The 14,559-nt window shown below is 38.8% G+C and overlaps 1 protein-coding gene across 2 annotated transcripts in view; it reads right to left on the reverse strand.

Moving 5' to 3' along the window:
* The window catches only part of nrp1a (neuropilin 1a), a 125,417-nt gene that overhangs the window by 82,326 nt on the left and 28,532 nt on the right, over nucleotides 1-14,559 (reverse strand). For both annotated transcript variants that reach the window (XM_033985773.2, XM_033985774.2), the window contains exon 4: nucleotides 1,475-1,656. In XM_033985773.2, the coding sequence (XP_033841664.1) occupies nucleotides 1,475-1,656 (182 nt within the window). The remainder of the gene's footprint in view (nucleotides 1-1,474; nucleotides 1,657-14,559) is intronic.

Raw genomic sequence — 14,559 nt, forward strand, 5'->3', positions numbered from 1 at the left:
AACCTTAGCCTTTTCACTTGGGTTTCTGACAACAGTTGCATCTTGATTCAGTGATTCAGATTATGTGTATGGTAAATATACACTGCAGCTATAAAAGGTCTCACAATGAATAAGGTAACACCATATGATAACTTTACTTTAATATGCTTAATAAAGTATGAACACAGATTTTATTAATATTGAACAAATAGTTACCGGTAATTAAGATGAACAAACGCATGACACAAATCAATACACTACAACTTCACAAACCTAATGCAATGTGCAGGGGACTCAGGGAGTGACAAAAACAAAAATGAAACTTATGAAAATTTTGAATAGGTTGTTTTAGTGAATATAGGTAACATCAAAGAGAGAGAGATCAAAATATGTTATGTGTTAGCAATTAATAACCCATAGAAGTGTAATACCCCTTCTTTAAATCTTTGTTAATGCTTTATTAAGGCTAATTGCCCCTGAGTTATTATAACATGCTCTCAATAATTTGTCAAAGCATTTTTTGATTACTCTAGGCCACATGAGAGAAATTTGTTTTTGGATTATGGATCTTACTGAGCAAAAACTGCAGACATTTTGCCAAGCATTACTCACAGATTTGCTAGCACAGATAAAGATGCTAACATTGCTGAACTCATCAAGTCTTGGCTAATGTTTTCTAATCATTCTCACATTTGTAACATACATTATAACGGAAGCCCACAATGGTTAACAGGCAAAAAGCCAAAGCCTGTTGGAAAAGTATTGATAGAACACTATTAAATGAAAGCTGGGAAATTGATGCACTTGCTTATTGTTATAATTCGCACTACATCATAACCACTACAATTATGGAACATATGGGAGTGTGATACGTGGGCTTTGAACGGAGCATATTGCCTGCCATATTGCGATTGCATAATTTGATGCTCCGGTGCTTTGAATAAGCCACAAACAAAGCATGAAATTAGATGCTCCTTCTAGACCCATTATCAGAAATACCTCCGCACTTTTTATAGCGCAGCATATTGTTCACTGTATGTGGTAGATCCAACTTGGAATGGAAAGTGCTTTCAAATTTTCACCCCATGGTTTCACTAATGTGTTTATATTTGAGAATGAAAAGGCGAAAAAACATCTTGAGCTCACGTTTGTAGGGCTCTAGCCAACTAAAGAAATTATTTGTTGAGTCTCAAATCTATTAAATATCTCTATAATTTGCCTGTGTATCTGATCAAAACTGCGCTCACAAAAGAAGAACTGCAAGGGAGTTCATGCAAAAACAGCTATTTATACAGTGAAGTACAAGGAAACTGTATTTGTACGTAAAAATGCAGGTTAAACTCATGGTTCACTTCCAAATCTTAAACTGCTGTTCCTACAATTGTCCCATATAAGTCCTTAAAATAAATAACTCAACCAGTTAATCCACTAAATGACTAAAGGACTACAGCCCTACATGTTTGTATGAAGGTTTTGACCTAGCATAGCGACTCACCTGTCTTGAAGATCTCGTAGCGTATGGAGAACCCTGCTCCGTGAGTCTCATAGTCTGACACAAACTTGATGAAGAGTTGGTTTCCGGAGGAGACCACAGGCGATGGAGCGATTTTACCACAGTACTTGCCCACCAGCTGACCGCTCTCATCCACGCCATCCCGGACTTCAACGTAGTCGTACCTGAACAAGACAAAAGGGGACATCAGTTAGACGTGCTCGGTAAGTTTAGATTTATGGATTTGTATATTTGTAACATAGTTTGAACAGTTCTAAAGTTATTCTAAATGTAGCCCTGCATTTTTTTGTATATAGGTTTCATAAAAAGTTGTCAAGTGGAATTAGGTACAGTGTTAATAACTTCATAGAAATAAAAATAGAAAATTAAAACCATATTTCGAAAAATTCTCCATGACGGTAGATACATCATGCAATACTGTGGTTTATTACAGCCAAGTCATTCCTCCAAGCCAAATAAGAGTCAGGTTTGTGGAAATGCAAGCCCCCCTCGCAGTAATAGTATTTAAGTCTTTTTTTTGGCTAAAAAATTACACTCTGTGGCTTTAAGTCAGATGCAACAATGAAATGAAAACATACTTTATTTCTCAAGCTTTCATTGAACCACTCAGACTAAATAAAAACCATCGAACAAACATTTGGAAATTGTGCACTTCCACTTCATTTCAACAGTTAAAACTCAAACTAGTGGCCTATAACTGCCAGACCAGAAAGCCAAAAAATATTTTCAAACGTTACAAACCCCCTAAAACACTGAAATTTGACTTTTTTTTAATCACTTTTCGTGGATTTATTTGAGTCCTGTAGCGGTTGACTGTTCATCGTGGGTGTACTCCGACACGGTTGTTAAGGAGCAGAGTGCAAGCTAACATATTGTGCAGCTAATGTGGCGGAAATAAAACAGTCTCCTAATGAGGTCCCGGGTTAAAACTCGTCGAACAGGTGGGCTGGTTTTTACTTTCATTAAATCGACCTGGCCCGCGCTCCGTAACATTGGCTTTTGTGTTCCCTGCAGCAGTTACCTTGCCTTACGTAACAATTTTAACTCCCTAAACTTGCTGCTGTTTATCTCTAGTTGCAATATCGTTGAACGCTGAATGCGATTACCTCATGGCTTGGGGGTGGCGCGTAGGACGAGCAGGTGCTAATGGTTTTAAATACTGTACGCTCACACACACAAAGGAATTGGTATTTCAAACCCTTGGCTATTGAAGGGAGGTTTAATTGAATCATTTGAGCGTAGAAAGAGGGGAAAACAGTTCGGGGAGTATAGCGCGGAGAATGAGAGGCAATGGGTGCAATCTGGCATGTGAAATTCCATACCGCGGCGTGACTGTGCGTTGAGGGTGGTCTAAACTGCCTAGAGGTATCGTGTGTGCATGCTGGTGTTAAGAGTCGGGTTTAAATGAGTTTAAGTTGGGGATTCCTCTCCCAAGCTACCTTTACTGTCTGTTTGGAGAATGGGGAGGTTAAATGGTTTCTGAAATGACTGCAAAAAGCTAGTTTCGGCAATCCAAGCGACGTAATTGCCTGTAACACCAGCTCATGCCAGGTTGCAAGATCCAAAGGCCAATTATCCAATCTAAGCGTGCCCAGAATCTGACAATCTCTGTGCAAGCTCTACTCATAGTAGAATACTCGAATGCCAGGGTTAGGGAAAGTAATTTTGCTTTTTAATAATGTTGACAGTCCTGAAATGTGAGTTAAATCAGTTTATGGTTTTAAAAGATTATAATTTGAATAACTGTTAACAAGAACTTACTGAACTTACTTCTTTTGGAAACCTATAGTTTTGCCTTCCTGTTAGCACCAGCCTAAAAGTATTACTGTTAAAAAAGAAATACACATTTTAACAATATTAATTTTAGCTGCTCACCATCTGTATTAAATATTATTAGCCTATAAAATGTTGCAATGTCTTGTGAAACCCAGCAATACAACTTTCCTTCCATAGAATTTGTTGTTATGGTCACAATACCACTTTGCAACAGGTTAGCGTGTAACTAGCCCGCAACTTGAAGCTTGATACTGTACACAAACATCCATGAAGAACAAAATTTACTAAAAGTCCCACGTGAATTGGTATTACAATCATAGTTCCTGAGTCATATTTTCATATTCCAGTACTGTACGAAAGGTGTGTGGCCCCATTTATCCCACTCCCCTCACAAACTATGTTCCTTCTGGGCACAGCATCTACAACCGCCTCTTTTCATACTTTCTCTTGCTTCCCAAATTACTGTAAAAACATCAATCCCCCTCCGTGATCCTACACTCACTAATGCGTCGGATTTGACAGCAAAACCGTGAATAACGACTCCTCAAACCCTCAGGTGCGGCCAGACATGTTACCGCAAGCGTATTTCTCAACCGACGCGCTTTCCCCCAGCTAGCATAAGTCTCGGAAACATATTTGTCTAACAGAAATGGGCTAACGGGAGGTGACTGGGGTGAAGTGAAAGAGTGGGGTGGCTTGTCACTTGGTCGTTATGTGAAATGTTATGGCAAGTGGTGAGAGAGAGAGCGATTGGGAGCGAGGGGAGGCAGAATCGGCAGTGTGCGGCTGTGGAAATTGGCTCCCCCGGGGTGGTTGCTGCGCCGTAGATGGATGACTTCACTTGTCTTGCTGCTTGGATGGAGTGATCTGAGGTGATACAGAGCTGCCAAGTCACATTAAGCGTTTGCCTTTTCTACTTTTCTCTTTCGAATGGGAGTCCAGGAGCTATAGCAATAGGTTTGTAGCGAATTTGTATCGCTGGTGAGGACAGTACGATAATACTTCAGGTTGTTAAGGTGCACTCCATATCAGAGAAGTGAGATTGAAAACTCCATTACAGTTTTTTGCATGTTCTCGCCTGGTAAAATGATCCACAAAAACATCTTGGAAAAGCATTGGCAATTCTGTATCTTCAGTTAGGCTTGTCACAATAACTATGACTTATTTTTACAAAAGTTAAAAGTGAATTTGTGAACTTTACTATAACATAACAAACTTTTGGCCCGAAGCAAATATTGGCCACAGTAGCAAGAGAAATATCTGTTACAAAACAATCCACAGGAACCAATCTCTCATTTTTGTAACATTTAATCAGCAAAAAATAAATAAATGATATATGCCTATCTATGATTCTATGACAAACTGGACAAAAACGGTTACTGTGGCATTAAATCACACTTCAATATTTCATTAAGAGCCTACCTCTATTTTTCCAGTGTAATCTGTTACACTAACCGCAACCACTAATGAGAGAGTGTTCCAGGTGCCAGCATATTAATTAAACCACAAGGTAGTTAATGGTTTACGAGTAATTGAGCTGTTTTGTGTGTCCCTTGCTGCCTATGGGCCAAAAGAACTTGCAACTATAAGCATCTCCGTCCATGTTTTGAATGTTGTTATTTAGCTGGAATATTGCAAACTACTAGATTGGGATGTTTTTTCTTAATCTTTGCTACGGTAGAAGGTGCAAATGAGTAGAGTAAGATAATGAAAATATACAAGACCCTATTATCAGTGTAGCCTAAAGCAACAAAGCAAAACGTAACAAATTCATTGCTCAACTCCTCACCTGTTTCTAGTTTCGGAGAAGGACAAAAAGTTCAGGGCATAACTTTTCTACCACTACAGTTAAAGATCAGTACACGCTCTTTGGCCCCTATTTCTTTCTTATTGCTTCGATTTGAGCCAAGGTGTCTGCTCCTCCACCAGCTGTAGCAACATCCAGTCTCGCCTTACACAAGTAACACATTGTCTGGGAACTCTTTATCAGCAGCAGACTGGTCACAACACTGGTTCTGCTTGGACTTTACAATGTTCTGGCTCCCGTAACCCCTGGATCAAGTTTCGGGTGTAACTATGTCATTCTTGTGCCTACTTTTATCACTAGTGCACTGCAAAAACAGGATAGGCTATATACTTGAGACTATTGTCAATTTCAAACATGAACTTTGGACTAGTTTGACATTTTTACGCTATTTCATGACTGGTTTCAGTATAGTCTATATTTATTTATTTTTAAAGGAGCTGTGCCTGATTTTTTACTGTTCTTACTGTCAAGTTTGAAAAAGAACTAGTTTATTTTAAACTGTTGGTGGCAATCCTCATTTTTCCTAACATATTCCTAGCATCCTAATTATTCACACTCTCAACTTTCTGACGGCAGCGCAGAGTTTTGCCATCACAGTAATGCGAACAACAACTAGCATGCTAACAGCGTGCCAGCATTACTTCCTGGTTCATAGGCAATACAGACAATTTATAACAGCGGTGTCAAACTCATTTTCACCGAGGGCCAAATCAACAAAATGACTGCTCTCAAAGGGCCCGATGTAAAATAAATCTAACTAATTTTTTAAGTTGTTAATTAACTGTTTTATTACTATTTACTACTTATTCAAGTTACAAATATTGCATATGCATTGCCAAGATGTAAAAATATGTCTGTGTATCTGCGTATCTCCTGATAAATTGAGATTTTAAGACCATCATACCTTTTAATTTACCCTGTCGAGGGCCACATAAAATGACGTGGAGGGCCACATTTTGCCCGTGGGCCTTGAGTTTGACACATGTGATTTACAAGAACAAAATATATAAATCAAAACCATCGTAAATTTTCCTATAGGGGTGCATTAACACTGCTTTGAGAAGTGGTTTGGTCCTATTTTTGTATTTCTATCTCGGGTTTAGTCCCATTTTAGTTCCAACTTTTGAACTGTAAACACAACCTATATAGCATTTTTAGACATCTTATTTTTCTGTCAGATCCTATCACACATGTCCCTCCAACACAACGGCTTCTGAAATAAAAACGAAAAATATTCACAACGCAATTTAGCCGTTTCTTTACCCTGTTCAAAGTTTCTGTTTGCTCAATCAATGCTCTCCGCGCTCCTCTCCCCAGCTCACTCAGGAGAGCATCAATCTTGGTCTCAGGCCCGCTTCGTTCTATCAGCAGACCTATGATTCACCTCAGCCTTCTGTGTCTCTGCTGCCTCTATCTGCCATGCACAAGTGCCAAAAGCAAGAGTACCGCAGACGCCTAAAAAATAGATGCGGAGATGCATCACTGACACTAGGTAGGAGCCAGAGCCAGAGAGAGGCAAGGTCTGGGTGAGAAAACACGTCAATACTGTGTTATCTGGTCCCTGTTGATTTGTGCTTATTTGATTGCGAGTACACTTTGGGTTTACTGTGTTGTTTTATGTGAATTACCATTTTATTGACAAAATGTTTACACGGTTATTCATCCAGCTTAAAAATGACCAATGTTTAGACTTCCTTAGGTACACCAGCCAAACAGAAGAGAACTTGGCAATAATAAATCAAATGCATGTGGGAAAAGACTTGATATTAAAGGTACGCTGTGTAACTTTTCTGGTGGGAGGTACACCACCTGCTTGTCTTTATGGAGATGTCTGAGTTTAATGCCAAACTGTGGAACATTTTAGGCAAAGACAGAACATCACCAAGTGTCCATAGAACATTTTTGAAATTACAGTTAGCATATATGGATGTAGCCACCATTGCTAGCCTTCAAATGTTATAACAACCAGCTATCTCGGATATTTAGATAGATTTATATTATTATATTTTGTATTAATGTGCACGCTCCCACTGAAAATGTCATAAAAATAATATATATATGTTTAAAAATGCGATTTAGATTCAATTATGATATACTGAGCAACCCTAATCTCTATAGACGTATTGTTTTGCAAGCATTTTCTCTGCTCTAATTTGTTGTATCTCTCCTTAACCACAGTAAACATGAACTCTTCCACAAACATCACAAGCTATTGACCTGCTATGGGGCTTGCATGTGTCCAAACACTATTTTCCTCCTCTCTCCTCGCTGACTTTTTCCATTCACCATCCAAATAACAGCAACACTCTAGCTCCTCTTTCACACAACCTCCTCTTTTAAGAAAACGGTTTATTGTGTTTTTGTTGCCGGAGCATCATCATCTTCTCCGATTGCCCTCGTAAAGGCCTCACAGCGGGAGGGAGGGATGCAGATGGAAGGGAGAAGACGCCCCAGGGATCCATTCTGTATTCTGTGTGCGGGGGGAAATAAAAAGCAAAAGCTCTCAGATGAAAATGTCTGTTTAAATGACTGTGCTCGAAAAACTCCTGAGGTTCTACGCCAATGGGTTTGCGCATTTGCAATAGGTTTTTAAGAGTGGGGAGGGTATGAGGAGAGGGTTGGGAGGTAGATGGGAGGGAGTGGAGAGCTGTCTTGTTGGTTACGGTGTTAAATGTAGATATACTGGTGCAATGTTCTGAACACTAGCCGCAGTACCTGATATTTACTGTCTTAAAACGTGAAAAAGAGAACTCGTTAATTTTAAATGGTCCAAAGTTATTCCTCACTTACCTTATGCATTCAGAGCATCCTAATTATTCACCGTAATGAGTTTAAAAGCGCTTTTCACAACTTTCAGAGACCAGAGCAGAGTTTGACGCCATGATAATGCTAACAACAACTAGCATGCTAACTTAACACTTCCTGATTATCAGACAAGACTCTACAATTGACCTCAAGAGCTCCTTATACAATATATTTGTACTGGGGCCAGAGAAATTTACTCAAATACATGGAAAAATAGTCCTTTGATTAATTGGGTTACCTTCAGTCTACTCAATCTATGTAAAGGTAGTAAGAAAAAGTCAATTAAAAATCAATCAAATCAAATGTTTTTATGATAATGTTGTGACAAGATTATTATAGACTTTTGCATATTTTTTTGTATATTTTTTGCAAAATCTCAAATCCTGTAGATCTCATTCCTTCCACCAGTGTTCAAACCAACTTTCTTAACAGATGTGATTTAAGAAGTATTGACGTAGGCTGTACTTGTTTGCCCAAAGACGCTAATATTAATGTCCGCTAAAGAAATCTACAATGCAACTACGTTATTTGCCGTGTACTACTAATTTTGCCATGTTTTGGACTTGCTTGGTCTCCCTTACATCAAAATCAGTTACTTAAGAAGTCCTTATCAAGTAACAATCTGTAAAATTGATTTATTTAAGTACAATACATTACATTTTGAGCTATGTCTAAATGCTAATCAATGCTAATATAATCCTCAATCACTCAAGAACACAAATGGGTATATTGACAGACCATTTTCCAATATTTTTCAGCTTGAAATCAAATGTTCACGTAGTTAGTTAAAAGCTTTTGTCCCTTGCTCTACAAAAGAACATCAACATGACCTACTTACAAACCCCAAAAGGTAGCAAAGTCGCGTAGTCCGCCCCAACAAATTAAACTTTTACTTAAGGGACCCAAATCTGTTGTCATTGCTTTGTTCTCCATCCATCCCCCTGACAATACTATCCACCTATCCATCTATCTGTCTGGACCACTCGGACTTGGGACACACATACATTGTCTCAACTGCCTACCGCGGCGCTAATAGTCGAAACGGTTTGCCAATCCAACAGGGAAATTAAAGCGAAAAGAAAGAAAAAAAAAAAAAAGATGAGGAACGGAGTACTAAAGGGGGGGTAGCACGACGAAGAAGCTTGTAATGTAATTCTCTACGACCTCCGCTTCACCGACTCAAATGTATTAGCCTGCTTTATTTCTTCAGGCGCGCGTAGAAAGAAAAAAGCAATCGGCTAGTGTCAAACGGGAACATTAGGCCTAGCAGTGAAAGCCGGGGAGAAGGCGACAAAGCTAACAATATGACGGTTCTATCGCCTCCAGCTTAGCCGTGGAAATCATCTGTCTGGTAGCTGTAAACGTTAGCTTGATGTGGTCGTACGAAAGCAATCGGCAGTGGAATAATGCGATGACAGACTCGGTAAGCGCGGTATGGTTGGTTAAACTAGATGTATTATGGTGTACTCAGGTAATTTAAAATGCATTTGGGGCAATATCAAAACTTTGTGTTATGATTAACCAGATAAAACTGCGAATTGGAATTAAAAAAATCAAACAACCATTATAATTGTATATGCCTTACGATTATATTGTATTGTATTGTATATTGATATCCCTATTTACAACTTAAACTAACGTATAGCGCTATGACCCCCTTGTGGTAACCATGGAAATGAACATATGGACGTTCCCGTTTTGGGTTTATTTTGAGCCTTAGCTTTGGCATTTCACATGTTTGACACTGCAAGCTGTTTAAATGAGATTAAATACAGTAGCTGCTAGCGTCAAAGTGAATCTAGGTTTCATTTCAACAAGATAGCTTAACTTAAACATGCCTCAATGAAACAACTAGTTGCAGGAAACATTGTTAAAACTAAAAGTCGAGTTATGTTGCAGTATATTTCACCTTAAAATCAGCGCATTTGTAAGCTTTTCCACAGGACAACAATCTACTCCACTCCCGTCTCTTTCTTTCCTGACATGGTACAACTAAAACCACACCAAAACATGTCACTTACAACACGTCAAAACATCTCACAAGCAGGAAAAAAAAGAGGGACTGAAACAACAGGCTAGGGACTGCTACCCCAGGAGACTCCATAATAAGAAAAAGGGCTTCTTGTTGTCAGCTGTCAAGAAAAAGTCCCGGCCCATGCAACCAGGCTTCACGTGCTAACAAGTCCAGGCTAACAAACTGTCACCCGAGGCACTAGCAAAACATCGTTAAGGTCTGTACAAGGGGCCCCAGACAAGCTGACTTACTTTTTTGGAGCCTTGAGGGGGGACAATCCCAGCTGACATGAAATGAACTGGTTTCAGTCACAGTCCAACCAACGCCCCAGGTACTCGGAGCAGGCACTAAACGCTCGAGTAGTTGTGAGGGTAAAAATAGCATGGCCTACAAATTAAAACAAGTTAAAATGGGGCGACTTGATGTTTTTGTTTCGGTTACAACAGAGTAATAATTATTGTGATATGAACATTTTTAAAGATGCTACTGCTGCGTCTGGATTGTCACAAAATATGGTATTAAACTTATTTCCATGGCGACACTGGATGATGTTACAAATCAGATCTGTGGAGAGGCGACCTTGCTTAAATAAAAAATGCACAATTATGGTATTTCTTAGTAATAAAAACAGACATAATTGGATAACTACAAAAAAGAAAAGTCTAATGCCAGTGTGAAATGTTACAACAAAACGGCGTTATCCATTGAAATAAGCAGTATATAGATTAAGCCAATAAAACAGCCACATATTACACTTACAGTTTAGATGAAAATGTTTTTTATTTTGTTGAATCCAACTTTATTTCATGCATTAGCTAAAACAATTATGTACAGTAAATTTTAAGTTGTATTAGAGATTGACAGACATGTTTTTTTTTGCTGAATATTTAGAATCCAGATCAAATAATGGCCGTTAAGCTCGATATTTTTGAGTCGATATGTAGGGCCAATTCTTCTTATTTTTAGTCACATTTTGTACAGTTTGGATTTAAATGTTAAAGCTTTACGTGTATTCTTTAGGCAGCTGGTTTTACTAAATAAAATATTGGTCTGTGTAGGAGATTTAAGACCATACCCGGTGCTAATATCGTCTCAATATATCGGTCTATCGCTAAACTGGATACTGTTGCTATCTATGCATGGCAGATTAACACTTTATGGAAACTGCAATTGTTAAAACATATGTTGTTCTATCACATAAAATTATTCTGTCACCTGGACAAATGCGTTAGAGTGAAGATGTTCCGTCAAAGAAAAATGGATTGAGAGGGGAGTTAAAGAGGCAGTTTTTTATAGGAAACACAATCCATCTTTGAACAGAAATGGGTGGCTTAGGCATCATTTTTCTCTGATTTATAACTCCATCCTCAGATCTAAATAATAAATAAAAACAAGGAAAACAATAGTGATAGTCAGTATGTTAATAGGTGTGAGAGTCTGAACAATTATGCACAGTTGACTCTTAGTGTAGTTCAACAGACGAAGCTAATGAACAGAAACTCTAAACAATTATGTGTGTTAGTTTTCAGACTTTAGATAGATATAAGGCAGTATCCATGAGCGATCTGACCAGAACTAAAGAAGCCACTTGGATGAGCGGCAAAACGTCTTCACTCTAAAACTTTTGTCCAGTTCAAAGAAAGTTCAAAAGTTAATTTCAATTTTCAAAGCCGTAAAGATAAAACACTCTGACCTCTGGATTGTTAAACTTACCATGGAGTATATAGGCTATGCAAACTCAAATAACATATTAACCAGCCTTGGGTATATTCCAGCTGTACTTGCCACTTTGCCTTCCCTTAAAATAAAGTAGTCCCTTAATAGAGCCGTCTACATTCACATTTTCATTGAAGCCGCGGATCGTTAAAACACACTGTTGACCACGGAGTGTAAAAGGCATTTCTTTCTGGACTGATGTGTTTCCAATTTGAACCGAGCACGGCGTTCTGGGGAGGTCTCGCAACACGGCTAACCCACCCAGCAGGAGGAGCAGCAGCCAATCAGGGCCGATGGTCTCAGAAGTGGTTGCCTGATTGCGGCTACCACTGCGCAGATAGAAGGCAGATAAAAAAGCCCTCTCTGCGCTCTAGTACGATGCAGCTGCAACATTGAACATCTAACAGAGCGGCTATGGGTGTGACCGGGAATATTTCTGGAGTTTTTAATTTACTCCATGTTGGTTTCGTGTTATTAACTTGGCAAAACAGGAATTAACATTAGCTTTGATGGATATAGCAATGCTGGCTATCACAGCTTGTAGCTAATGTTTGGTTTTTAATTTTTGCTACTTCAAAAATAGGAAAATGTTGGTGAAATAATTAGCACTCTCACTCAAATGTGGGCAGATGTTCAATTAAGCACATACAAGTATTTAGAGAAACTACTACTTGAGTCCTGAGTAACAGTTTAGAAATAGAAATAATAGAAAAAAGGTTTATGGTTCAACTTCCAGACCTTTCAGTGTTCTCCTTATGTCTGGCTGGTCTTTCTCCGATTCTCCCCATCAACTTCAGATATCCACAGTAGGCTAATCCTCCAGCTAGGTACTCCTGGCTCTGTGAGTGTTCTGTCTAGATGTTTTTTTCCCATAAAAAATCATACATACAAAAAACACAATACTGTGTTTGCCCTTGAGTTTTCATATTTTGTGATATTCTGTGGTCCCAATTTCTCCATTGAAATGACATTATGTTCCACTTCACTTTTGCCTCCAGTTTCCCCCATTCCTCAGTTTAGATTTTTTATACCCTTTAAAGGGCCTGTGTATTTTCTTTTAACAGGGAAACCAGCACTTCAAACATTATTGCAAACCCTGATTGCAGCCGCCACAGTGCAGATGGATAGAAGATAAAAGCCCTCCTCTGCTCCTGGCTCTCTGGTCCAACACAGCTGTACCCAAAAGTGCCTCCACGGGTGTTACTGCCTCGCACTTCCATATTTTTAGATCTGCGTTTATGATTTTACAACACGTTGCTTAAGCATATTCACTTTGCTAAACAGCAATTATCATTAGCATTGATGGATTCCGCGCGCTTCCATCCATTAGCTCTTCTAATTACACTGTCGAGAGATGCGCTGTCGCCAACAATCAAATTAATGAATTTGGCTATTTAGACTCAATTATGGCATCCCCCCTCCTTCTGCAGCCAGCACAATAATCCTTTATTCAAAAATATGAGGAGCTGTGATGGAGGGAGATTTCTGGCCCGAGGAGGAATCCTTTCTATTTAGCACAAAACCACTTTGGATGGCTTCAGGGAGGGGCTCAAAACAAGCATATCATAGTGACTACATAGTGACCACAAAAGCTGCCACTGTTCCCGTTACTGTACACTGCAAAAATCATCTCAAATCTACAAGTAGAAATGGCTTAAATTCACAATATTGTTTTGAGTAGATTTGAAGCTTTGTATTTACTTAAGCCTTGATTAATGGTGACGAAATTCAAGTCTATCCAATGTCAATGCCAGTTTTTTTTACTCAACTGTCAGAAAAGCTTGATATAAGAAAAAAAATACAATAAAAAGTCTAAGCCAAATTCTCTTACAAATAAATGGGGAGTTCTGCTTGAAATTGTTTCAATGTTTTTTTAGCTATATTTAAACATACATTCATACACAAGTTGTCAAAATTTGCATTGCTATACAAAATGAAATAAAAGGTAGTCCAAAAATATATGTAAAGCACCAATAAAACACAATATGACCTTTGATATTCAGAAGGGAATGCATAAGATGCTGCTGTTTTACAGTGAATAAATCCAACTGCTCCAGGGTTTTAAAAGCTAAAAACAAGCACTGCAAATCAAAGTCACCACAAAAGACACCACTGTTACTGGAACCTCAAATGCAGGGCCCGGTGACCTTTGCTCTCTGTTGATGCCTAAGTATGCTCAGCTGACTGGTTCTTTATCCCCATCGGTGTCGGGGCCATCCCTCCGGGTCCTAACACATCTGTACATAGCTTCAGTCATCCAGGCTAACTCACACTGACCTTCCTAGCTCATTAAGAGAGCAAAGCATGACAAATAGGTCACAATAACACGATTATTGCTCTAGAATGTGTCAGCGGTAAACAATGGACACGGTTAATAGATAGTCTATTTACTGCGTCCATTGTTAGCTTCTTGCTGTTTCAGAAATTGCTTTTATAAGTAGCCAGTTGGTGTTGTTAGCGCTGACCCAAATGTTAGCGTAATCTAATCGGATGTAGCTTTAGATGTGGTTGAACAGAAGGAAATAAATCTTGGAATCAAAAGCAACTTAACTGGAAATGGATGATTTGTGGAAATTGCAAACTGAATTGCTGAAATAATTTGGGTAGACCTAATTATGTGCACATGAAACAAAAACCTATAGTGTATTTTTAACATTCAATTTGCAATATTTGTTAGAAAATAAAGTGGATGTGACTTTGTTTTTTGTCTTGTAGAGCAAATGTGATGAGTGATTAATTGTTCTTTGGGGCAGATTGGCAGCCACAACTCTGTCAATTTGCCCCGAGGCAGCTGTGGTTTCAGGAGTAGCTAACCACCACTAGCGCAGAGAGTGATTGAATGCTTTAAGTGTCCCAAAAAGTGGTGATGCAGTGTTATGATCATCCAGGGAGGCATAAAACCATTGGTACTAAACTGCCCCTGACATGTGTAACCCAACAGCAGGAAAG

The sequence above is a fragment of the Periophthalmus magnuspinnatus genome, chromosome 20 (assembly GCF_009829125.3).
Source record: "Periophthalmus magnuspinnatus isolate fPerMag1 chromosome 20, fPerMag1.2.pri, whole genome shotgun sequence".
Classification (NCBI taxonomy): domain Eukaryota; kingdom Metazoa; phylum Chordata; class Actinopteri; order Gobiiformes; family Gobiidae; genus Periophthalmus; species Periophthalmus magnuspinnatus.